Source organism: Copadichromis virginalis, linkage group LG2 (assembly GCF_057382275.1).
Source record: "Copadichromis virginalis isolate Kocher_CV1m ecotype Utaka linkage group LG2, C_Virginalis_male_GT1.1, whole genome shotgun sequence".
NCBI classification, from domain to species: domain Eukaryota; kingdom Metazoa; phylum Chordata; class Actinopteri; order Cichliformes; family Cichlidae; genus Copadichromis; species Copadichromis virginalis.
Genome location: NC_140619.1, coordinates 26,018,017 through 26,043,359, shown reverse-complemented (window position 1 = coordinate 26,043,359; position 25,343 = coordinate 26,018,017). Strand labels below are relative to the sequence as shown.

General features: G+C 43.4%; 1 protein-coding gene across 1 annotated transcript; it reads left to right on the top strand.

Moving 5' to 3' along the window:
• The first annotated feature begins 10,252 nt into the window (after positions 1–10,252).
• On the top strand, positions 10,253–25,343 carry synpo (synaptopodin). The gene is made up of 4 exons (XM_085475549.1): positions 10,253–10,324; positions 13,884–15,092; positions 18,926–20,994; positions 22,874–25,343. The coding sequence occupies exons 2-4, from the start codon at positions 14,924–14,926 to the stop codon at positions 24,143–24,145; spliced, it is 3,510 nt and encodes a 1,169-aa protein (XP_085331675.1). The 5' UTR covers positions 10,253–10,324; positions 13,884–14,923; the 3' UTR covers positions 24,146–25,343.

Here is a 25,343-nt window from a genome sequence, read left to right as displayed (position 1 = left end):
AAAAACACGTTTTGTAAATTGGTTTTTTTTTTTGTTCTCAAAGCCATGTGCTGCACAGATGGGATAAAACTCACTAACTGGTGTCCACAAGCAGTTCTAAACAACTTGGATGTCTTAGGGTGCAACCTCTTATTAGCAATAACAAACGAGTTTACTTAAAAATAGGAAAGAATACTTCCTCTGCATGCTGTGTGAAAAATGTGGGTATTGATTCCACATTGCCCTGCCTCGCTAAGTGCCCGTCGTGGGGTCGAGTGGAAAGGCATGCGTAGGATCTGGTATTTATGGGAAGTGAGGATGATGTCAGCGCTCCAGAGCTCCAGAGTCCTCTGCAGACATTTAGGGCCACGGCTGCTTTCAGCACGGGGCAGCACCCATACACCTGAGAATCATTTAAAAGCTTTGGTAATGGCGTGCGTGTGCTAGCAAGTTCATATGTTCGCGCACACCTACAGGGTGCAGAGTGAAGCTCCAGTCATCTAAATCACGGCGGCCAGCATCAGAGACACATCTGCATCATGCTTTCTCAGACTGAATCACCCACCTGTGGTATTAAAGAATGTTATTTGGTCCTGTCTGGTATTTAGTTTTCCAAGAAAGCGATTTTAAGAGCTATGCATCATTTACAGAGTCACAGTCGATGGTGAAGAACCAAAAAAAAAAAGAAAGAAAGAAAAAGCGGCCTTTGAGAAGAAGAAGAAGAAGAAAAACAAACAAGACTAAAAATCTGTCATCGTGAATGAGAATGGGATTCTCATTACAAACCAGAACAGTTTGAAAGATGCTGTGTTTACACTGTTTCCACCAGTGGCACATAAAAAAAATATTAATTTGTCACGGTGCTGATGTTGGGCCACACTTCTAATCCCATTGCCACACCATTAGAAGTTGCATTATACACTTGATTACCGTCTGGGTGAATGGGACCACAACACTTACCATCCGGGATGCTGAGAGACTAGATGGAAAAACAAATGATAGGTTCCAGCCCCACGTGACCGTCAGTTGAATAAGTTGAAGATAACACACCTTTAGTTTAGCTATGAAACAACAGGTAAACACAGGTGTTAGTAATTATATTAATTAAGGCTCGCTCCCAAATAGAAGAGAAGCTTCGCTGTTGTCATCAGCGGTGTTTGTGCCGTGGCCCCGGGGTTTTTTGGACTTTTTAGATTCTGCTTTAGCGTTCTCTATTTAGTGGTAAGTTTGTTTACGTTTACATGTGGATTTTGATGCTTTTCTTTATTACCTCGAGCTATTAGCTCTTAGTTCCTGTTCCTGTTTTTATTAAAGTTTATGATAATACTTTCTGACTTTCTGAGTTTATTTACTTCTTCAGTATTCCCTCTATCTCTTCCTTGTGTCTTCCCCTCTGTCAAATTATTCATGTCCCTGCATTTCTCCTGTGTTTTCATAAAATTTCTTCTTTCCTCTTTTACTTTGTTAACTTCTGTCTCTTCTGTGAGTTTTATCCGACATCATGTCTGTGCCTAATTCTGTTCACCTCCGTCTTGTTCCCTTGCTATTTCCTCTAATTACCCTTAGAGTATATATAGTCCTCTCCCTTGTTCTTTGTTAAAATGTCTTCGTTATTCCTCTCTGTGCTTCTCCCCGGTGAGCTCTGTGTTAATCCGTGGGATTTTTGGTTTGTTTTCTCTCAGTGGGTTTTTGTATTATGGGGCTTAAGCAGCTGACCTAATAAAGTTTAGGTTTTTGGCTTTTGTTGTTGTTGTTACATCTGCCTTTGAGTCCTTAACCCGAATGCTTGTGAAAGATTACCCACTCTATAACAAATATCGGCTGTAAAAAAAAGACCATTCAGCTGGATACTCTTTTCTTCTAAGACCTGTTCGAGGCTCCACGATGTCATTGTCAGGTAATCTGATAAACGGCTGGGTTTATCAAATCAGTGAAACTGTGGATACATCAAGATTAAATTTGTGTCCAACAGTAAAATAGACACACGTGAAACAAAATGTCGTGGGTATATGTGCGAAGGAAAGAAATGACGGATGATCGACAATAATTTCGCTCTTTTCAGTCTAAATTTTCTAAGTGACATTTATGCTTCCTTTTTTTTTTTTTTTTAAAAGAGCAAACATGGCAACGTTATCGCTATTGATTTATAGAGTTAGCACTGAAATACCAACTCTAGTTTACTCTCTTTCTGTGCTATAATCTCCCTGCGTATAGATGCTTATGTAACGTCGGTCTGCTAATATATACAATTTATTATCTCCAAAAAAAACTCAGTCTAATAAAAGAACTGTATCTTTAAGAGCCAATGATACTTTGCAATGCTTACACAACCAGTGAGCTGTGACTGGCATTGACAGAAGTCCAGAGGATACTGAGCACCACAGAAGCTGATCCCCCTCGACATGAGTCGACAGTAATATCCCCTCCCAAAATACTAAGGCACATAAAGCTGATTAGCCATCTAATAAATCAGATTTACCAAACAGATGATCTGAAATGAAATAATAGACCATGAGCCAACAGTTACAAACCGCTATAATCACTGTAATTACAATACATGCCCCTGCCCCACAGGCAGGAAAGTCTGCCTTTAGGTTAAACCAAGCTCAGTGGAACCAGTTTACTTACATTCATGATGCAAATCCATACAAATTTTCTCTTGATACATAATTAATAAATCACTTTGTTATAACTGGCTCCCACTTGCTTAGTGATTGCTACAGTCTGTACAATTAGACCTGTTCCATGTTTCTGTGGAAAGCACTGTGAGAAACATTAGCCTCATGCTGACCCATAAAAATCAACATTATAAAGGAGTCCATCCACGCACACACAATCCAAACCCTAAAAGTGACGGTCAATGCTTTGGTCTGTCATCTGGCTCAGCAGCACCTTCAGGATTCAGTACGTTTCTAGCAGTCCCATAAAAACTGGGAATCTCATCCCTGGTTTCAGATTGATGTTCACCCTGCTTTACTTTGTGTGTGAGTGTGGTGAGTGTGTCAGAGCTTTCCTTTACATACAAGTGTGATCAAGTTGCCTGCAGCACAGAGGAAATTCTTTCCTAAGACATTCTGGATTTTGACCTGGGGGATTTTTCAGAATCTCTTTTACTGGTGCAAACCATGATTGAATAAGTCATTGTGGTGAAATGGACCAGTCACTGAGGGGGTTCCCACAGCTTGTGGGTAAGTTCCATGACACAAGAGTCTTCATCGTAAATACCTGTCAAAATGCCCCACTTTTCATGGATGACGTGCACCATGTTTAATTATGCTGGCTATCACATACTAGAGCCCTGCACCTTTCCTTCTCTTGTTAATACTTGAGTAAGAAGAAAACTTTTATTCATCATTGTTCAGAAAGGAAGGGAGAAGCTGGCGAAATGGGAAATGCTGCCCATTATCAGTCCCTGGGTTATTTTTTCAGGCTGTTGGGCCAGCTGTCGGTGCTTCTGTTTGTCCCGACTGTCAGAGCTCCGAGGGGTTCTTGTCAGCCACGGCTATCTCCTGTGGTCACCCGAGCCTGGCTGAAGAAGATAAATAACCACCTCCACCCTCCTGTGAAGCAGTTTCACCATGACCCGTCTATCAGCCGCCTCCTCGGACCCTTTTAGCACTTTCTCTTTAATGGAAAAAAAATGTCCTTGCCAGTGTCTTCGCTCCATTCAGAGAAATGGGATCTACCACAGGCCGGTGAGAGACCATTAAACCTGCGGAGTGACAGTGATGAAGAAAGCACACTGTGGAGACTCTGCATAAATGTGAACAGCAGGAACACCTATTACAGCCCGACTTACCGGTCTGGCAAACCTTCAGGCAAAGCCTGGCAGCTTAAATGACACAGAGCTTCAGCTTTTGCCCTTTGATCACACTTCTCCGTGAATGAGTCCTGTAAACTGACTTTGCATTATGAATGAAGTCATTCTAGGTTATGCCTCTCATTTGGATCATATTATTACAGCCATTTCACATGAGTGTTTTTGCAGCTGCCTATACTTGTATGTTAACTCTGAAAATCTTGTTACAGTAAGCTATTCCCAGGTGAGAGAACTGAACCTTCTCTAGTGGGTTATTTTCCACTGAGAAAGTTAAAAAAGGGCAAAGAAAAGTCTGAACCAACAAAGCCTATAGTGTGCTGGGAATAAATATGAACCCACAGAATGGAAAATGATTCGACATAGTCTCTCAATTCACAGAGTAAAAAAAGTGAGAAAGACATGTAGAGCACAGATGGCAGGAGGAATGAAGGTATGAGTTTAATTACTTCCAGACACGATGCAAGCAGAGGGAGGTACAAGGTGCTGTAGCTGCACAAATGCACCCCGGGAGAGACGTCTGATGGAGATGAATATTATTACTAGTCACCTCAGTATGTTTGGTCTGAAATAAATGTGGCAAAGGCATGAGCAGTGCCATCGATCTGAGCACTTACTCATAATCTCAAAGTGTTAATTGTTCAAAATGAGGTCAAATCGAGGCAGAAATTAGACTGGAAGTTGCTCTGTGACGGTTTTTTAGTTTAAATCGACATCAGTGTGAAACACTTAGGCAGTGCGATGACAGCTTGCTGCTGGTGTCACCATAAATGACAAATCCAGGAATGGCTCTCTTCTACTCTTCATAAATCCTTCACTACGTTTATATGAAAAGTCCTTCCCAAGTTTGCAGTAAGTAGTTCCATCTTGTGTTTTACTCGTCTGACGTGCACCGTTTAAGCTAAAGAACTGTTTTAGTTTTCTCACGCTGCCGTAATGTGCAAAGCAGCAGCTAGGAAACATCTGAAATGCTGTTCAGTCAGAAGTAATCAGTAATGAACGGAGGAAGCCTGGTTTCATTTAAAGATGAGTGAATCATAATTTAGTAAACAGTGTAATTATAACTAAATGGATTTAAAGCCAACCTGCATGTATTTACCCATTTACCCTGAATTAAAGAGCTTTTCTTTCACTACAGGAAGATGCGCGCTTTAGTCAGAGCATTTCCTTTGCTATTACTGCTCAGTGAAGAAAATACTGCTGGGTGAACTAAATTCATCTTTGCAGGAGTCTGTTTTTTATCCTGTTGCTAAGTACACCCTATAACAGCTATTAGTCACACAGTAACTGGCCACTTCATTAGTTACACCTCACTACTACTGGGTTGGACCCCCTCTTGTCTTCAAAACTGCCTTAAACCTGGCATGATATTATCACAGTTGCTAAGGGTTCCACATAATGCGAATGTCCTCTTCCACCACATCCCAAAGATGCTCTGCAGCATTATCCCTAACAATAAAACACCACCAGATTGAACTGTTGCTACAAGGTAAGATGGTCCAAATCCAAATGCAGCAACAGAAAATTGAGACTCATCAGACCAGCCAATGGTGTTCCTCAGTTTCCTGTCTTTAGCTGGGAAGAGTGGCACCCAATGTGGTCTTCTGCTGCTGTGGTCCATCTGCTGCAAGGTTCAATATGTTGCGTGCTCTTCTGCCTACTTTGGTTGTAATGAGTGGTTATTTGAGTTACTGTGGCTTTCTATTAACTCAGCAGTCTGACCACCCGACTCTGACCTCTAGCATCAACAAAGCACTTAACTGCTGCTCACGGAATAGTTTCTCTTTTTTCAGACGATTCTCTGTAAATCCTAAAAATGGTCGTGTGGGAAAATCCCAGTAGATCCGCAGTTTGTGAAGTATGTGTCTGACCTGTCTAGCACCAACAAGCAAAGTCACTTAAATCACCTTTCTTTCCCTTGTTGTGTTGTTCAGTTTTGAACTTTAGCCGCCCGTCTTGACCATGATACATGCATAAATCCACTGAGATGCTTCGATGTGATTGGCTGCTTAAATATTTAACAAGCCATTGCACAGCTGTTGGACACACACACATACAAACACATCCAACTTTTTTTTACTACTTTATTCTTTCACAACAACCTTGGCTCATATTTTCGGCTTACACGCTAATATCATTTGCACTGGGGAGGACGAATAAATATTTTATTAGGACCTTGCACTGTGTGACACAGATTAAGCCCTTAAGTTGCACGTCAGTGAAGCAGATCAGCATTAGGCATTTTGTTTTTGTCCTCTCGTAAATTTTGATTACGTTCTCTGGAGCGTTGATCCAAACAAAGAGCGAGCCTCTCTGTTGGGAGAATAATTCCTGCCTTGTTCCTACCCTATCTGCAGAGAGGCCCGGCAACTAAGCAGAAAGGCATTTAGATGGAAACAGGCTGAACCAAACAGAATCAGACACGACAGGATGTCACATCAATCGATCTGTAAGCTTTCGTGTATGCTTGTTTAATGGTTGAAGCGCTGCACAATGTTGATGAATGTTTATTTAGTGTGTTTAAACCCTGATTGATTGCAAGATGCAGCGTGTGAAAGAAAGAAAGTGCGACCGCAGCCGAGTGACGGGTTGCAGCATGCGTATGAGGGGTGTGAACCTCTTGAGATCCCACACATTTCCTCTCATTCTTTAACCTTTGACATCCTGATATAGTGAATTAAGATTAACAGCGCTGCATGACATTCCTGTGAATCAAAAAATATCCTGTAGCTTTCTAACTGCACAGCGCTACTCAGTCATTGACCTGTGATACAGACTCACTTCACTCAGCATGATAATCATTTAGCTTATAAAATGCGACGCGCATGGCCTGGTGTGTTGTCCATAAATGGAGAGAGGGGATCAGAAGGTCTGTATGTTCTTCCACTAATAAACTCAGACTAAATCAAACCAAACTCCTTTTCTTTTTTGCAACATCCGCTGTTTGTTTGCTTTGGCTGCTGCAGCCATGTGAACACTGATGAGTGCAATTTCAAAACTGTTTAACACCAGAAACTTACTGCATTAAAACATCACAAATCAAAAGCACGAGTGCTGGCAGTGAAGAAACCTCTATTTCCAGAGCAAGCGTCGCAGACTCATCTGCAATTATTATTTCTGATTCCCACATTCTTGAGCTGCATTAAAGAAGGTAACAGCGTGGGCATATAGCTGATTTACTTTTTGTTATGTGTGAATCTTGGCTCTTGGCTCTTTGCGATTTCGACTTTGCCCAGACAGACAGACAGACTGAGCCAGCTGATTGTGGTTTGGGTTCTGTCACGGTCTGCAGAGACAGGCCGTGCGGTGGTGTGTGTGATGGGCCCAGGTGCATACACAAGTGAGTAGACGGGAGTGGACTTAACAGAAAGCGAGCCTTTATTATGGCTGAAGACAAAGTGCACAAACAAAGCAGGGATGGCGTGACTAGACTATAACTAAACTGGGAAAACTAATACTGCGACAAACTAAGAAAACTCAGACTATGATGATCACTGCAAGGACTGACCGTGAAAACATGGAGGTGAGAACACAGACGACGCGACACAGACTGTACGAAACACAGAGACTAAATACACATGAGGGATGATCAGGGGAAGTGGATGCACACGGGGAACACAGGTGACACTGATAATCATAACAAGACACGGCAGGAGTGAACGTAACACTGATGGGAGATGGGCAAAGTAAAGCAGGAAGTACACAGAGGTTCAAACAGGAGGAGAGAGAGCACGGGGAGAACGCAGACATAACGGGCTGGGGAAAACATAGAATAAAGCACAAAGAGAGACGAGGGCTCATAAATACACAGAGGGGCACACAGGGGGTAAGAGTCACGAAGGGAAAACACATAAGGAACAACGTAACAGATCAACCCAGGAAGCATGGCCTAAATAAAGAACAAAATACAAAAATACATGAAAACTAAGAATACTGGGCCCACATGGCCCAGGACCATGACAGGTTTAGTCTGTGCATTGGTGCACCGGGGCTCCCACCATATGCTTATGGTGCTCTGGGCCCAAGTCTGCTCACACATACAGTTTATAAATGAGCATGCACTCATACACAGCAACAAAGCAACAACAAAATAGTAATCTGGGGTCCGCTGGCAACTTAGATTCCCTGGCCAGTCTGTGGAAGCAATTTAGGCCACTAACTGCTGTAGTGGGACTTGTGCCATATTTAGTGTATATATTGGATTTGGAAACTTTGTGTGTGTTTAAATGTGTTACAGGCGCCAGGCTGGCATCCAAAACCTGCATGCACTTCAAATGCGAAATGAGTGTAGCCTATTAGGCACTACTATGTACTGACACTGTGGAGTAATTAGGCTTTTGGACTGTCTTGTTTATACGCCTCAGACATATAAACATCATCAGACCACAAGCAGACACACCCTGATTCTACCAGGGCTTACTCATCTCTGCTTCAGGCCGCAACTACCCTCTGAGGTAGTTAATGAGAAATACAGATGTCCCATTCACTGAAAATAAACAGAGGCAGAGCTGAAACATGCGTGAGCCTCAACCGAGTTAGTGCTACATACATACCGTATCCTTTAAGAGCAGCAATCAACCCGTTTTAATCCGGAAATGGCGTCTCGAATGAGATGTTAGGAGCACTTCAAAATATTCAAAAGCATGGCGAATTGTCCCAGTGTTTTTGTCTTTGTTTATAGTAAAGCCGTGTCTGTGCATGGCCTCGTAGCTGTATCTCATTACATGTACTGAGAGCTGGTACGGTGGGGAAGAAAGCAAAGATGTATGATTTTAATCAGTTAAGGCCAGAGCGTGCCCCTCTCTAATAACTTCTGGAGATGAATCCAGCTTGAGAGGGAATATAAACCAGATCACTTTGGAAATTCCACAACGGTCCGTTTGCAGCAAGTGCCCCTCTTCTGAAGGAATGCGAGCTAAGATTTCCCCCTCAGCTCCCTGGTCTCCCACATAGACAGCTGCCCTTCAGAGAGTCATGCCACAAGAGCAGAACCGAGCAGGCGGCTGGAGAGGCAGAAAGGGAGAGGAAAGACAGATAGACACGACGGCTAATGGCTCCTCTCCCAGCTGCATGGGGCCGAGACACATAAACATGTCAGGAGAGGGTCAAAAGGGAGAGAGCATGGTGATGCAGAAAGGGAGACCGAAGGGTAAAAATAGGAATAAGTTGCATGAAGTTGGAAAATCCAGGGCTGATAGATATGTGAGGGAAAGAGAGGGAAAAGATATAAAAGAATAGAGGTTGGGAGCAGAAGGAAAGGCGTTTCCCAGCCTCGAGGAGATGGACTGACAGGACAATCCAGCAGGTGACGAGAAGTGCTGAAAGTCCAGACATGTCGCACCAAAATCACCAGCAAACCACACCTTCGGGATTACAAAAGATGCTGAATCTGTGCATTTGAAAAACACGCCCATGATCACAAGCCCGATTTGAGATGTAGAGACGTGCCTTTTGCTAAACTTTGGGTGACCTGCTCTTTGAAAGAGTGGTGAACCACAATCAGAATAAGTGCACCATTAAATAAGGTTAGCTTGTCCTGTGGCTGAAAGGTGATTAAGATGTTATTCCTAAAGCCTGGCAGCAGTTCAAGATCCATTTTTCAAGCATATGACCTAGCCAAGCAGGCTCCATTGTGTATCCAAAAATCCAGTGCCGCAGTCAGTCCTCATCTCGCTGAAGGCTTTCAGGTCTCTGCACAAAGGATTTTGAAGTAGAAGGTGAAACGCGTTCACGCAGCTTTATAGCGTTCTTCTATAAATCTACAGATCTAATCATTTTAAGGCTCAGACACTTACCAGATGTTACTGACATTTTATGGTACTTGAGGGATCCTTCGAGTATGTAAATCTTTGGCGATATGGAGTGCACGTCCATAATCTTAAGATTAACATCCCAGAGGAAAAGGCCAAATGTCGTGTGCTGTACATCAAATATGAATGTAAAGTTACTATTGTGAGGAATCTGGACGTCTGAGGTAAGAAGCTCTGTGGAGTCTTTATGTTTGCATATCTCAAACAGAAATCTGTTCCCTTGACTTTTAATATTTGGAGACATGTAAGAAGTGCATCGAGAAATTCTTGGAGTTTAGAGGAAAACCCAGCCTGGCATTTTTCCTGCATACTTTTCACTCTTTCTTTGGATTTTTTTTTCTGCCCGGGTGTGCACGGTTTGGAAATGGGTCAAGAATGAAACAAAGAAGTGGGGAGAGAACAGAGCGGGGGCCTACTGGTCCCTCAACATCCCTGCGTTGAATATGAAAATATATTATGGCATAATGTGCTCGTTCAGTATGCAAGCTTGAAGGAAACCATATGAAAAAATCCCAGACAAAGAGCCTTCTGTGTTCCAACTGACCCCCCCCCACCCCACCCCACCCCATCCTTCGTCTGCTTCGACTGAGCGAGAGAGAGAGAGAGGGAGTGGGAGAGAAGAGGTAAAAAGGGGAGGTGTGCTCGCACACTCGTAGGAACTGAAAAGGACCAGTACACACCCTCGCCGCCTCAAACAGCCAGACGCACCGGAGCACAGGTGAGCAGCAAACCTAACCAACAAAAAAAAAGAAGAAAAGGGAGGGGGTGTGGGGGGGTTGCTTTAATGAATCATGGAATTTTATCTTCGCTTGCACCAAACTTTGTCACTTGCAGCCTATTAAGTTTATCTTTATGGGGTAAGAAGACACTATCTTTGCTTGGGGAAAGAGGAGAGAGAGTCCGGGGAATGCGACGAACTGGGGCAGAAGAGGAGGGAAACTCTGAAAGTCTTTGTTTGAGTAGATGACAAACATCTGTGGCTGCTGCTTTTTCCCTTGGCGAAGGCTGTAGGCTTGCAGGGGTTGTTGGGGTGGGGGTGTTGGCTGGCTACATTAGCACTGTGGTCACTGATATCCAAGCCTATTGTCCTGACTGTGTGGAGCCCGCTCTGTGGCCATGTTATAGACTTGAACTTCACTGTGTAACATTAGAGGGTGTATCCAATTAAAGTCCTGACTGGAGACTGTATTGACTTACGCATATATAAGTAATTGCTTCCTGTTAACACAACAGGTGAGGCCCATTAACTGCTTTACGGGGGAGCAACAGGAGGCTTTGTTCAGCTATATGTTACAGTGTGTTACACAGATTAGCAAACTACACCTCCTTTATTTTTGCTGTAATGGGAGATGCTTTGAAACAGCAGAAACCTACTTTGTCAAATGTCTCAGTGCGAACAGAAAGCCAGTAGTTTCCTGCTTGCAACTTTACATTTTTAAAAAGTGTTTGTGCCCGCTGCCTTTGATGTCTAACAGTTTTTCAGATTATGACTGATTGTTTCAAGGAGGTGCCTCCCTCTTGGCACTGGATGACACACACCTACTTCAAGTATTTATTTTCACCTCTTGAAGTTCCCCACCTGTGACAACGAGAGCAGGATGAGCTGCGCGCGAAGCAGACGCTTTATTACAAGGTCTTCCCACTGCATGATTTATGATCGCACTCTCGGCAATGGCAAACAGAGAGAGACATTTGTTCGTTTCATTGGGGACGACTCTTTGCAATGTTTTAGATGTCTGTCATCAGCTTGCACAAGCTGCGGCATGTTAACTATCACAGCCTCTTGAGGAATTATGAAGCAGGAATGCCCATTTTGGAGCACTAGCCCAAATTATTTTGTAGTGCTGCGAGGGCCCTTGAATAGCTCTTTGTTTAAGCAAGAGAGAGTGACTGAGAGAGACAGAGGCCCCGCTAAAGCCTTTAGCCTTTACTGTTAAATTATTTATTTTATTTTTTTTGCTAACTGTAAAACATCCCAGCAAAAGACAGACGATAGCAGACACACGGCAGATCTTCCCCTCAGGGATTCAGTCATAAAGGCTTGCAGTTCAAGTCAATGCTCTGACCCGATGCCTCATTATAAGCTGGGTAAATGATACACTTCAAGTCACAGAGTAGGTGGAATGCGCGCTCACCTGACATCCGCTCATGTGCGCCCCGAGCAACTGATGATGTGCAGATGCCGTTACTGGGGTGAAACTACACGCGCTTTGTGAGCTATTAGGTGGATGACACGCATTCTACAAGCTGACTACTGATGCAGATGCGTAATAAACACACAAGACAACAGCCATGAGGGACAAATGAGTGATTAAGGTTTTGTAAGGGTGCCAAAAGCAATTTCTTTTGTGCGCTGTCACTATGTGAGACACGCCGCAGAGGGCAGAGGGATAGATTTGCTGTCTGGTATGAATCCATCATGAGCTGGCGATGGACAGGAACTCTGTGATTACACATTAAAGCAGCCTGCGGGGCCAAACTGTAAATTAGATCCCTGATTCCTGATCACGGAGGCAGATGGGTGGCATAGGAATATTGTGCAGGGGTGGAAGCCAAGCGGGACAGGTGGGCACTGCGAAATACTTTTTGAACTTTAAGGTAATTGGAGACCAGGTGGTGGTGGTGGTGGAAGAGATATCAGACTATTACGTATGGCAAGCACATAATCGCCAGAGTGGGATAGATATCACAGGTTTGTTTGGGAGAAATACAACGTCAAGCTGCGTATTAACAAGCCGCGATGAATAAAAAGTAGAAAGAAAAAGAGATAAAGAAAGGATTGGGACAGATGCAGATTTCAAAAGTCCATATGCTGGTGTTTTGTTTCCTGAGCCAGAGCCTCTGCTCATGTAGAGTTCTTACATCTGTTCCTTGTCTGTCACTTAATAAATATTTGCAGACTGGATCAAAGTTGGCAATCAACCCATGTTTAAACCAGGGGTGTTGGGACATGTCCTCCACACGTGTTCACCTATGTTCTCTGTGGAGACAGGAAACAAAGACAACTGCGAGTGAAGAAAAATATCAGAAAACCACTGCAGGAAAGTGACACGGTGAAAGCTAATCTGAAGAGACAGTGTCGCTTTCTGAGTGATCCAAGCACAGATCGCACATCTGGAGGAATCAAAGAGCGATTGTCAGAGTGTCTAAACAATACCAGCCTTCATGTCACTTGACACGATCATGCCAGTAAGCTAGGATTGTTGCTGGGTTGTTTTTTTTTTTACAGCAGGGAGGTGGGGCAGGGTTTTGTTTGGGCTGATTGTGTCCAGGGACTAATGTGCAGCCCTGCTATGAATTTTCATGACTCAGTTGTTATTTTACGAAACAAAAACACAGCCTTCAAACGATCCAAACAAGTTTACGGTGCTTAGACACCTCGAGAAAGCAGCATTGCTTTGCTTCTCAGGAATCTCAGAAAAGGCATTTAAAAATAATAAGTGTGAAATGTGTGTGTGTGTGTGTAGTTTTTGAACAAGCCTCCCACTCATGAGCAGTGACTCACAAGCAAAAATGAAACCCCAATCAGCTTCGAGGTGAGGCAAGTCCGATCAAGGACAAGGAGATGTGCAAACAGTGGTTTACCGTTACAAATGTTGCCAGTGGCTCCTGTTGGCTTTGAAGGAGGAACATGACACTGCTGAGCTAAAGAAATACTCTACAGGGTCAGAGTGAAGGAGGATGTGTGTCACTGCAAGATATTCATGTCTTTGTTTCTCTCTTTACTTCACGCTGAATGGAAAGCTTAAGTCCACATTCACTTTCTCAGTGTGCTCTATCGCATCGCAGACCCTGAGGCAGGGATAAGTTGTGTCTGACAGGTTTAATACACAGTAGATCCCAAACACTCAAACCTGAATGGACTGCAGCCTTCCTCCCTTCATGGGAGACAACAGAGTTTATCAGACTCTTTTGTTTTTTTAAAAGGCGCCTCTCGTTTCCGACTTTGCACCATTAGTGTGACTGCACTTCAAAGTGAGAAGCCTGATCTTTATCTCTGACTCCTGCCGTCTTACAAACTGAGATAAGTTGAGTTTGATGCTTTTATTTTTGAGAGTAAACTAACTAAACTTTCATCAGAAGAGTTAGGTAAATGATGTTCTTCAGACCACGTCATTAAAAAGTCTTTAAATATCAGATGGCCTTCCTGAAATCGTGTACGAAGCAGTGAAATTATTTAAAAAAGACAACACTGGTTAGATGCATCATACAGTTTTTATTTGACCTAAAATAGATTTGACCTTTGACATAACTGCATATTCTCCTTTTTCTTGCAGGTGCTTCTGGGCATACAGCGAACACAGAGCAGAGCAGCGATCTGTAATCCAACAATCAGCCAAACTGGTGGAACTGTTGAAGTCTTAGCTGCAGCCCATTGATGTGTTTCAGTGGAAGTCAGACCATCCGCCGCATGAAATAGGAATCTTCATTCTCACATATGGCTTTCCTCAAAAGCAGAAGAATGAAATCGATCATTTTACTTTCAGAGACCGTGTCTGGCTTTAATGCCTGAGAAATAACACGGGACACCAGATGAAAGCAGCCCTAATTGAATGCTTTTGAACACTGAATACAAACCAGCCTCTGCAGTGACCTTTCCAGTATGAAATGCTATTCCTCACACGCACCCAAAAGCAGGAAGCCGCTCATATACACAGCTTCCCTGCGAGCCACTCAAGAGTTATGATCTGTGAGATAAAGGGCAGATCCCTTTTCTCCAAAAGAAAAGTCATCTGCGAGTTGAAGATTGGGGTGCAGGCGAAAAACTTGTTTTTGTGACTAAAATAGAAGAGAAGGAAGAGCAACATCTGGGAAAGAAAAAAAAAGGAGTATTAGTGAGATGTGAGTAGAGAAGCTTGGACTCTTTCTCAGCCCTTCGTGCCAGAATTTTAACACAGCACAACAATCTTGTGCAATTTTCGTGGCATTTATCCATGGGAGCTCATCCAATGCTCATCGAAGCTGACCCTCCTGGGAGGTCCCATTAGATGCAGGATAATACTTCATGAAGACCAAAGAAAGAACACGCTTCTTCCGTCAAATTTCGGCTGTCTGCAGGACAACATTTGGAAGAATTATTGCTGAAAGGGGAGCCGTGACCGGAAACAGAAACTGGGAAAACTGAGCTACTACCTTTCACTCATCTTCTGCGTGGGTGTTTTCTTTCAGCTAATTCACTGTTTGCCAGTAAGGAGTAAAACTTCATCTTTCACCAGTTGCTTCATCCTATCGGGAGAGGAGGCTGAGCCGAGCGGGACAAAGCACTAGCGTTTCTCCCTCCCGCGTTGAGGGCTTGTTCCTGCTGCGACAGACGGCGATGGAGATGGAGAAGGGACATACGTCTATCAGGAGAGGGGTGAGCTGGAGCCCGGGGGGCTTGAGAAAACCTCTCCAGTTAACTCAAGACGTGCAGACCCGTGGGACAGACTACAATGCGTCATGGGAGAAGACAGGATTCAACAAAGAACACATGAGCCGGAAAACAAGTAAGTGCTTGTTTATTTGCTATTTTCTCTCCTTATTTGGACTTCTTACAAGAAAATGTAACTCTAAATGCACATTCAGTGGTTTGTTTCTGAGTCTGGACTCATCAGAGCAACTTGACACAATGAACTGGTCTCTGAGACATCTGTTTCCGTGTCATAAAAATACAGGTTCTTGTAGCAGCTGTGCCAATGCAAGCATGCCTCACTGCTAAAGGACTGTCTTAATCCTCGTCTTTCCATACCGCTTCACGCATCACCCGCAGGGGCTGGTGCTGTCATCCATGCCTACCCCACAGCCATCACCCGGAGAAAGATAACATCCGACAGGGTAATCTGACCTTTGATACACAAAAGCAGGGTTGGCCTCCCTGACTTAAATCCCGCTGCCGTGAGGGCGGGGGGAGCTTTCCTGTCTGATCTCACCCGTGCTGGGATGAGGTGATGGGGCAGAGGGCAGAGGTAGAGAAAGTTGGAGGTGGAGGAGTAAAGAAGGGTAGGCAATATGATGTAGGGGCTCTTGCATCGCTGTTGAGCGCTGAGTTTTGACTCTAATGTTGGACAGGAAATTCCTATCCCACTCCTGCAGGTTGGAGGCCTTAGGGTTCAAAGAGGGCAGACACTTAGTTGGAGTGTGAGACGTGCACTGAGGGCAGCAAGGACAGAGGACATTAGACAGAGATAAGCTGCTGACTACTTATCGCTGATTGCACCCATCTCCTGAACTTTCAAAATAAAGTGCAGCCTCTGTAAAGCTTTCTAAAATGAAAGACCCAGATTTGTCAAGCAGTCACGTCCCAGTTTTTTTTATACAAATACATATATATAATTAGGGAAGTGGATGTGGAAGTGGAAGTGCGATGGCACAGATCTGAAAAAGTAAAACAACACTGGAGGCTGAGTGACAGACAGCACAGCCTCCAGCTACACGCCCTCCCCGCCTTTCCCCCCTTCTTCCCTTCCTTTCCTCCCCTGCCTGCCTGCCTGTCTGTCTGTGTGCTGGACTGCAGGGAAAAAGAAATCCGATCCCACCTCGCTCCAGAAAGGGGGTGTGAAGCTATCAAGCGCAGTTAAATTGAAAACTCTTGTGGAAGTACTACAAAACAGCGGAGCCCTGAGCTTTCACTTGAAAAAGGTAAGGGATTAGACACTAGAGTGGATCCAGCAAGAGAAGCAGGCTTTCAGAAAACTCAAGAAATGTGAGAATATGTTAACACGTTGAAGCAGCTTGTGCTTGTCTGTTTTATGAAGAAATATGACTTACTATTGGCAGTGTTTCTGTAGAAGACGCTGGCTCATAAGCTTAAAGTTATTTCTCCTTATAACTAAAAAGGTAAAGATCACTGAGATTTGTGTGTAATCATGCAATCTGTACTTTTGAGCCTAACCTGAGCATTTTATGTATTTGTTGTTGATTAAAATATACATTTTATGCAAAATAACTGCAGCTTATTTTGTTGTTGGAATTTTCCATAAGATTAGCTTAAAAACTTGAGAATTTAACGCTAATTAAAATCAAAATTCGAATTAAATAAAAGGTACCGCTTGGGATTTGCTCCTGAAATGTTACTTGATAACAGAGCTGGCTCCCACTCAAGGTAGATGTTTATAGCGAGGACACTTCATTTCAAGCCTCTCTGCTCTGGTATATTCAGGTAGCGTGAATTATAAACAGCAAATAGCTCATAAAAATGGTCACTGGGACCCCTGGTGGTGCTACTGCTTACAGTGACGACAATGATAAAAGGCAGCGAGTCTACATAAAGTACCTGTGAGATAGGTAGGCTCATTTCTGTGTAGCAGTCTATAAAAGAAGGTGATTTATGCTCATGCCAGTAGTTATGAGAGGACTGCTTGTCTAATCAAATCAAATCAAAATTTATTTATATAGAACATATTAAAAACAACAGTGTTGACCATAGTGCTTCACAGTCAATAAAAACATGAGACAGTTAAAACAAACAATAGAAGAGGACAACAAACAATAGGTAACAACGCAACAAGCTAAAACAGCCAACTAGACAGAATCAAAAGCCAAAGTAAAAAAATAAGTTTTAAGACGTAATTTAAAAGACTGGATAGACTCGGCAGTGCGAATATGAACGGGGAGGTTATTCCAGAGTCTGGGTGCCACGGATGCAAAGGCCCGGTCGCCTCTCGACTTCATTCGAGTCCTAGGTTGTCTAAGTCTAAGGTGTGGTAATGTGTTTATCCTTGTTATACTGGAACAAATATCTAATATGGGGGATAGATCATGTTGGTGTCAGGTGCATGATTTAATATAGTCTATACTTATCCATTTTTTTTGCAGACATAACCGCCGTCATCATTGTTATCATCACAGAGGATAACTTTGTTAACACGCTGCTTGTTATTACAGCAGGTCCAGGGTGCATGGTTCATGAAAAAAATAATAAAGAGTGGATGGCACACGTATGCTCTTGAACTTTAGCTAAGTTTAAGTAAAAAAAGCTCTAGGATACCTCACAAGGAGCTGATTCAATTACTGAGGGCCAGATTTAGTCTGTCAAATCAGTGACAGATGCATATTATTCCTTTTTACTGGGGGGAATGATCGTGTTGGCTTTACACTCTGTGCCAGGGAAAACTGCATGCCGACTCAGTTCTATAGGACAGCTTTACAAGTGACTGATTTATGCGTAATTATTATGATTGGCACATGATTACATCAAATAATGTAGCTGTCTGGATTCATCACCTTAATAAATGAAAAAAAAAAAACCAGTCATGGCTGAGCTAGCTGTCTGAGAAACGTCCTGCAGGGATTTTAAATATCTTCCATCAGAGTAACATGCTTTCAGTGAATAATCTACCAGATGTGTCACCATAACGACAAAGAGACTCTGACTGCAGGTTTTTATGGAGCTAAAAAAGGCAAAAGATGCAGCTTTGATTTTCCTCTCGTGGACTTTGAAGAGTGATGTGTTCACTATACTTTAAATGGGAACACTTAATTGTATAGTATGTTTATAGAAGGCAGTGAAAAAATTTGATTTTTCTGGGCTAGTTTTAGATTGTAAAAATGGTCTATTAAGGGTTTGAGCTGCATTTCTGCACAAATTAAGTACAGAGAGAAACCAAAGACATGCTGGAAGCACAGGCAGGGAGTTTTCTCAGTGGTGGAGGAATGCTCAGGGAGGGACTACTGCAGAAGGAAATAGCTCTGCCGCCTAAAAGGGAGCTCTCAAGCTCAGAAAACAAACTATCATTTATTTTATAATTCCAGTAATCAGCAAACCTATGAAATCAAGGTAAGACACCGACTCGCTGTAATTTCCCTATTTTGCAGCTTTCGACATTGACCTTAATCTTTTTTTGTTGTTGTTTGTTTTAATTTTTATTAACTTTAGTAAAGCAGCTGTTGACATGTTTATTTCAAATGCTTCTCCGCCTACGTCTCCTGGCTCATTGCCTACAGCTCTGGTCTGCTGAGTCAAATGTCCACAAGGTCTTTTTTCCCCTTGCTAGATTGGTTGAAATCAAAAGTACTCTGAAATAATAAAAAAAAAAAAGGAAAAAAAAAAGCAATCAAAACCACATGGTGCCAAAACAGTTATGTGGGTTTTAAAGAGAATATTTCTATCCCACACTTGTTAAAAATCGCCCTTTCTGGTTCTTTCTATTTGTACATGAAAACAGTTTGGCAAACTTTAATTACATGCTAGGGAGTTGTCTCTGAATAGCAGCACGTTGCCAAGTCTACAGAGGTCTTACTCCTTTTATTATTTAATATAGACAAGAAGGCAAAACTCCTCTGTCTTTTTCTTTTAGCTGAACTTCCTTTCTTGTGTTTTCTCCTGTGTGTTTCACTTTAGATCTGACCAGGAGTGCCAGTTTGTCAGAGAAGGAGCTAAAGGAGGCTCGCGTCAAGAGTCAGATCATTGCTGCTCAGCTCACCGTCCCTTCCAACTCCAAGTCCAGGGGTGTTCAGCTCTTTAATCGGCGTAAGCAGAGAGTCAACGCCTTCACACTTGAGAGCTGTGGAGAAAGGTCAGAGGAGGACAGAGCTGAGAATGTGAAAACAAACCCCCCATCCAACAAACTGACATGGGCAGAGAGGAGCAGTGAGGAAAAGGACAGAGACCTAAACTTAAAGAACACGACCGCTGACAAGTCGGTCTTCTCGACACCTGCAAGAGTACGCTCAGTGGGCGATATCATGGATGAGCCGGCTAAGGATTTCCACAAAGAAGAAGACACTGATGACCGTGTTGTACAAGAGAGACACTTCCTCCCTGTCAAGGAGGAGCAAGAGGAAGAGGCACGACATCAATTTCACGAGGATCTAGAGGATGAGGCCGAGCGTGAGACTCCGCCAGGGAGTAAAACCACTGATGTGATAGTGTCAGTACATGCTGAAGGAGAAGCAGAGATAAATGGGAGGCAAACAGGGCCAGATCCTGCTGGAAAGCTTCCTAATGGCTGTCATGGCGCCTCTGGTCCTGAGAAGGTGTCTGTGCCCACATCTAAGCAGGCAAGCTCCTTCATCAATAGAACTGCCAGACCTTTCTTTTCTCCGCCCACGGTGCAGTCTCCGGAGACCGTCAGGCCTGTCATGGACATCCCCCCTCCTCCTTCCTACTCGACACCTCCTCTCCCTGCTTTTACTGTCCCCCAGCCTGTGGTGGCCTCACCTCCCCCTCCGCCTCCGTCATATCCCACACCACCTCTACCTGCTTTTAAAAACCAGCCCCCACAGACTTACTACTCCAGTCCACCTCCAATGTCTCCTGTCATATCTCCTTCTTCTCCTCCACCATCCCATTTCTCTGCTTCCCAGTATTCACAATTGCCCCATTATGGCCCCCCCACAGCCCCGAAACCCTCCACTTTTGTTCCTAAGCCATCAGGGGAGAGGGAGATGACAACACCAATCAAAACAGGAATACTTGAGGAGGGTGCTGCCAGGAGGGCAAATAAAAAGTCAATGTTCACATTCAAAGAGAAACCGGTGGTCGCTCCAAACCCCGAGCTACTTTCTCTAGTGCAAGGGGCGGATGAAAGAAAGAAGCATGGACACAAATCTGTCCCTGAGCCAGGATCTGAAGAAGAGTTACTGGCTCTGGGTGCAGAAGCCTCCAACTTCCTCGCCAAGGAAGAGGACAGGACAGAGGGAGCAAGAGCTCCAGAATGGGCCTCTTGTCTCAAGAGCTCAAGGACCCGACCGAGGGCAGAGCACCAACCGGAGCAGTCGCTTACAAATGTGTCCGGAAAAGGTGCTCAGCTGTTTGCTAAGCGTCAGTCCAGGATGGAAAAATATGTGGTTGAGAATCAGAACGCAGGCCAAATTAGATCTCCTTCTCCTACAATGTCTCTGCCACCATCTTGGGTTTACCCATCAAACATGCCTGGTAGGGTCAAAGCTATTGCTAAAAACTCTGACATGTGTGCTCAACTTTCACAAAATCTCAAGGCGCAACAAGCAGTCAAGCAGAAACCAATGAAAAAACCTCCACCACCAGAACCAGTTCCAGAGCCGCCGCCTTTGGAAAATGGTTGCTCCAAGATAGAGATGGATCTGTCGAGGCACCGGCCATACCAGCTTAACTCTTCTCTCTTCATCATTAACCCAGTCAAGGACCCCATCAGTACCCTACCCAAAGGAGCACCACAGGCCAGGAACCAGCTCGCCACTCCAACTTTCTCCAGACAGACTTCACTCCCTAACAATCCTCCCTTTAACTTCAGTGCCCAGTGCATGTCTCATCAAATACCTCTCAGCCCTACAGGAGGACCAGATTATCCTTCAAATCCGACATCTGGTCATCCGAGGATCAGCTCTCCGATGTCTGCTTTTTCTCCAGACAGGGTGTCCTCTCCCCGGTCATCAGTACAGGCACCAAGGCCCACATTTTCTGCCAAAAAGGCAGGGATTGCACCGCAGGTGTGGAGACCCTCTTTGTACCGTTTTTAGAAAATGTGTTGAAAGAAAATGTTTGGTTTTTTTTAGATACTAAACACATGATTGCAGAAGTGATTTTGATAGGGCTAAAACTTACGATTCATTACACTGCCTGTTTAACGTGTGCCTTCTTCTTTTTCTTGTGCTTCTTATTACTATAATCCCACACATTATAGAGAATTTATGTGTCTCTTAGACACTATGTAACATCTTCATCAAACTACTGACAGATTAACAGTTTTAGCCATGGCTATCTGTGTCTTATCTTCTGTTCAGTGCATATTATTTGTCTTTTTTGTCAGTAAAAAAACCCAAAGACTGGTAATTATCCTTCGAAAATGTAAAATGTGCCTCAGCGTAATGAAAATCAACTGCCATTCCCAAAGCCGCGAAGCACATCAGCACTCAAGAACGTCCATTTTCAGCACATTTTAAAATATGATGAGAAACAGCCTCACACTTTTTTCCACTGGGCACTCGGGTGATGCTGCTTCACAAAGCACTTTAACAGATGGTCTAGCATCTGCTTTATGATCTACGATTTGCAATTTAATGCTGTTCACTGACATGAAAGTTGCAGCAAGAGAACTACTTTTCTATCGTTATGCCTTCATGCTAATTTACTCTGCTTTTCAGCATGCTCTACTTAACTATATGGTGTGTGCCTGAATTCTTTGGTGTTTCAAATCTGCCTGCTATATACATATTTTTGTTTTTCATGACTTGAAGCAGTAATTCCGTCATCAAACGCTGTTGTTTCAGAGCACAGGGACTGTGTCTGTTTCATTTCACAAACCTTGATTCGCTGCTCTTTTCCGTCTGTTCTATCCACTTGTTTTATGTACGACTGAACCTTTTCTTCCTCTGATTAAAGCTTTATGCTAACCCTCTACACGGATTCCATTCTGACTTTTTTTTCCTCATTTCCTGACTTCACTGGCTTTTTCCAATGTTAATTGTTTGTCACTTTCACTCTTTTGCCTTTTAAGCAATCACTGGAAACACACTAATAAAATTTATACCTCCTTGAAGTACACAGATAGCTTGCGGCAGGGGGGGGCAGATCTGTTTTGTTACACAGCGTGTGACATTTAAAGTTCTGGGGAAAAAAACTGAAGATTTCCATTACAAGATGTTTTTTTCCCCCATAACAATTTGAGTTATGCGTGTTCATGTTAAGGCCTGAACTCTGCCCTGGCTGGCCTTGAGGGGGTCAGAAATTTAGACAAATGCTATGACTCCTGACCTAGGCCTTATTTTCTTTCAAAGTAGCCTCGAACATTTGAAATATGACCATTAACATTCGTCTTATGAGACCATAACTTCTCGGGAAGGTGATCCTAGCAGGTTAGTTTCATCATAATATCATACTGAGTGGGAGTATTCCCTAATTAGAATAGACATGAGATGGATGCGAGCCTTGCTTCTGTCAGGTAACTACATATCTCTGCAAAGGTTATCCTCTACGTGAAAGCCAGATGACAGTAACCCGAGAGAGACACTTAAGACAGGGCCTGTGTGGGCTGGTAGCCAGGGGAGGCTGGATAAACACATACAGATGGAGGGAGTGCACAAACATAACCTGAATGCTGCTGAGGCACAGGCTGGGCACAGTTTTATCATCACAGGTTCACTTATTAAGTTTACCTAGTTGATCTTCTGGGTGTATTGTGTGAAGTTTCATCTGAACAGACTCTCCGAACAACACATCCTGACACAGTTTAATTAAAAACCTTTTAGATTCATTTACTTATCCACATGCTTAACAATACTATAGCCTAACTTTTTGTGTATTTAATATACTGTGTTTTTGAATACATATTTCTAAGAGATTAAAGAAACACTTGTCCTGATCCAACAGACACCAAAGGAGTCCACTCCTGCTGAAGTTCCCAGTGAGACATCTACACCGACCAGGACACGTAACCTCACAGGCAACCCGGGCGGCCCAGCTACTGGAAGCTGGACTTCTAGCCTCCAAACAAGCCCACCACCCCTCACAAGCTCCATCCGTTCAGTCACGTCCCCTGTATCGTTTCGTAATAATTCAAGATGCCAATCGCCTATGAGCACTCAGAATATCCTGTTTTCTACAGTTACCTCCACTTCCACATCCAGACCCTCACAAACATCTACAGCCACCTTTCCACGCTCTCCTCCTTGGGGTTCAAGATGTCAGTCCCCAGTGGTCAGCCAGTCCGCTATCATTTCCCCAATTCCTGCTTCCCAAACTTCTACATCTCCTTCTCCCCTTTCTCCTCCTTGGGGTGTAAGGTGCCAATCCCCAACGACCCAGAACAACAAGCCCTCCACTGGTTTCTCATTTTCTTCATCTAAACCTCCCCAATCATCTACAGCGACTTCACCACACACACCTCCCTGGGGATCTAGATGCCAATCCCCAGTGGTGAATACCCAGCCTTACACTAGCTCCTCAGTTCCTACGTCCAGACCTTCCAAAACAAATGTATCCACCCCTCCTTGGGGATCAAGATGCCAATCACCATTAGTAAGCCAAAAGGTCCAGTCCTCTAGCTTCTTAGTTTCCACATCCAGACCATCCCAGCCATCTACAGTCACATCTCCTGTGTCTCCTCCATGGGGCTCACGTTCTCAGTCTCCTTCACACTTTCAAACCAGTTTCTCTCTCTCTACCACTAAACCTCTTTACACATCCTCCGTCACCTCTCCTGTTTCCTTGACCAAAGACAGTCGCTGCATGTCTCCCACAGTTAACAACTTGGACTCTAAAGCCAACCATCGCCTGCTGGCCAAAAATATCATCAATGCAGCCAAACGTAAAAACAGCCCTTCTCCTGGTGCACTAAGTGGTCACAGTCTTCCCATCTCATCACTGAGCTACGACGGTCAGAAACCACCCGTCAACCTCTTCCAGTCACGGTCACTGGGGGCACAGTCCCCTACTTTCACCAGCCCTCCCCCAACTCCAACTCAGAGAATCTGTTCTCCTGTGCGTCTCTACAACACTCGCTCCCTGACCGACTCCGACGCATCTGTTGAATCCGAAGACTCAGGCCTCCGCTCGCCCGGCCTCCACTCCTACAACACTTGTCCCCGCGGCTGGGGCGGCAGCCTGAGGGTGAAACGAAGTACCATCTCCACTGACCTGTGAGGGCGTTATTGAGTGTCGGCAAAAGCACAGTTTCTGATTTCATAGAGTTTTGTGGAAGTAGATCACCAAGTAACTGAGTTTCTAGAGACATTTCATCAGACTAATGTTAGATAAGTACTACATAAGTAACTTTGATTGCAAATCCTATAATGGTATATGTTGTATCGAGGTAGTTTATAGTATTTCATATGGCTCACATTCGTAGTATGGCCTGACAAGAACAAGCTTTTTACACAACACAGTTGCTGTGGCTTGTATGCTTCTTACATGCCAAAAAAAGTGCAAAAGACTCAAAATAACCAAAGATTTTTCAATACATATTATACTTTCACAACAAACATACAGAATCTTCACTGTCGATACTGTGTTTGAAAAGCGTTTGAAGAAAAAGTATCAGTTTTAAACATCATTAATGAACTATTGTTATGATGCAAGTAGAAAATTGGGGTTGAGACCTAAAAATGTTGAAGAAAATGAGTAACATGTAAATATACCCCTCAAGTGAGTTTAAACTGCTTTGGATGAGGCATTCTCATAGTACAAAAACACAGCAGTATTTAGGTAGCACACACTCATTTATTACCAGCTGTAACCACTGCAAAGTAAGTAAAATGCATAAATATCACAGTGCAATAATGAGTTTAGCAAAGCGTATAGATGTTGCTCTGATTTGCTGAAATGAATGTAAGCTTTATAGACAGACTGACGAAGAATGACAGAAAAAAAGGGAATGTTAAATACAGAGACTTATGTGGAGGTAAGACAGGGCATTGATACAACTGTTCAATCAAACACTGTTTCCGAGTTCCAAGAAAGATGTCAAAATTGTTGTATTTTTTGTTTCTTTTGCTGTTGTCGACAGAAAAACGGTTGATTAAGGTTTGAGACAAGGAATGGATTAAAATTTATATATTTCACTGAGAGCCTGTTCGAGAGGAGTTCAGAAGTAAAAGTGGATGTCACACAAGTGTGTGCTTTTATGGAGAGGAGGGAGAAAAGATTTTGAAGAATGTTGTACGTTGTAAAGTGATTGTCAGAAGATGATTGGAGGACCAGTATGTATTTGAAATGCATATAAAAAATCAAATGTATGTTCTCGTTCATTTTTATTGTTTCTCTTCATACTTGATTTGCACTTATTTTCATTCCATTTCATCAGCTAAGAAGGGGTTGTTCAAAAACTTGATTGCTTTGAGAA

Coding starts and splice junctions, on each gene's coding strand:
- synpo (XM_085475549.1), top strand. CDS start 14,924: ATGGAGATGGAGAAGGGACATACGTCTATCAGGAGAGGGGTGAGCTGG. Junction 15,093..18,925: donor ACACATGAGCCGGAAAACAA/GTAAGTGCTTGT, acceptor GTTTCACTTTAG/ATCTGACCAGGAGTGCCAGT. Junction 20,995..22,873: donor AGGCAGGGATTGCACCGCAG/GTGTGGAGACCC, acceptor CTGATCCAACAG/ACACCAAAGGAGTCCACTCC.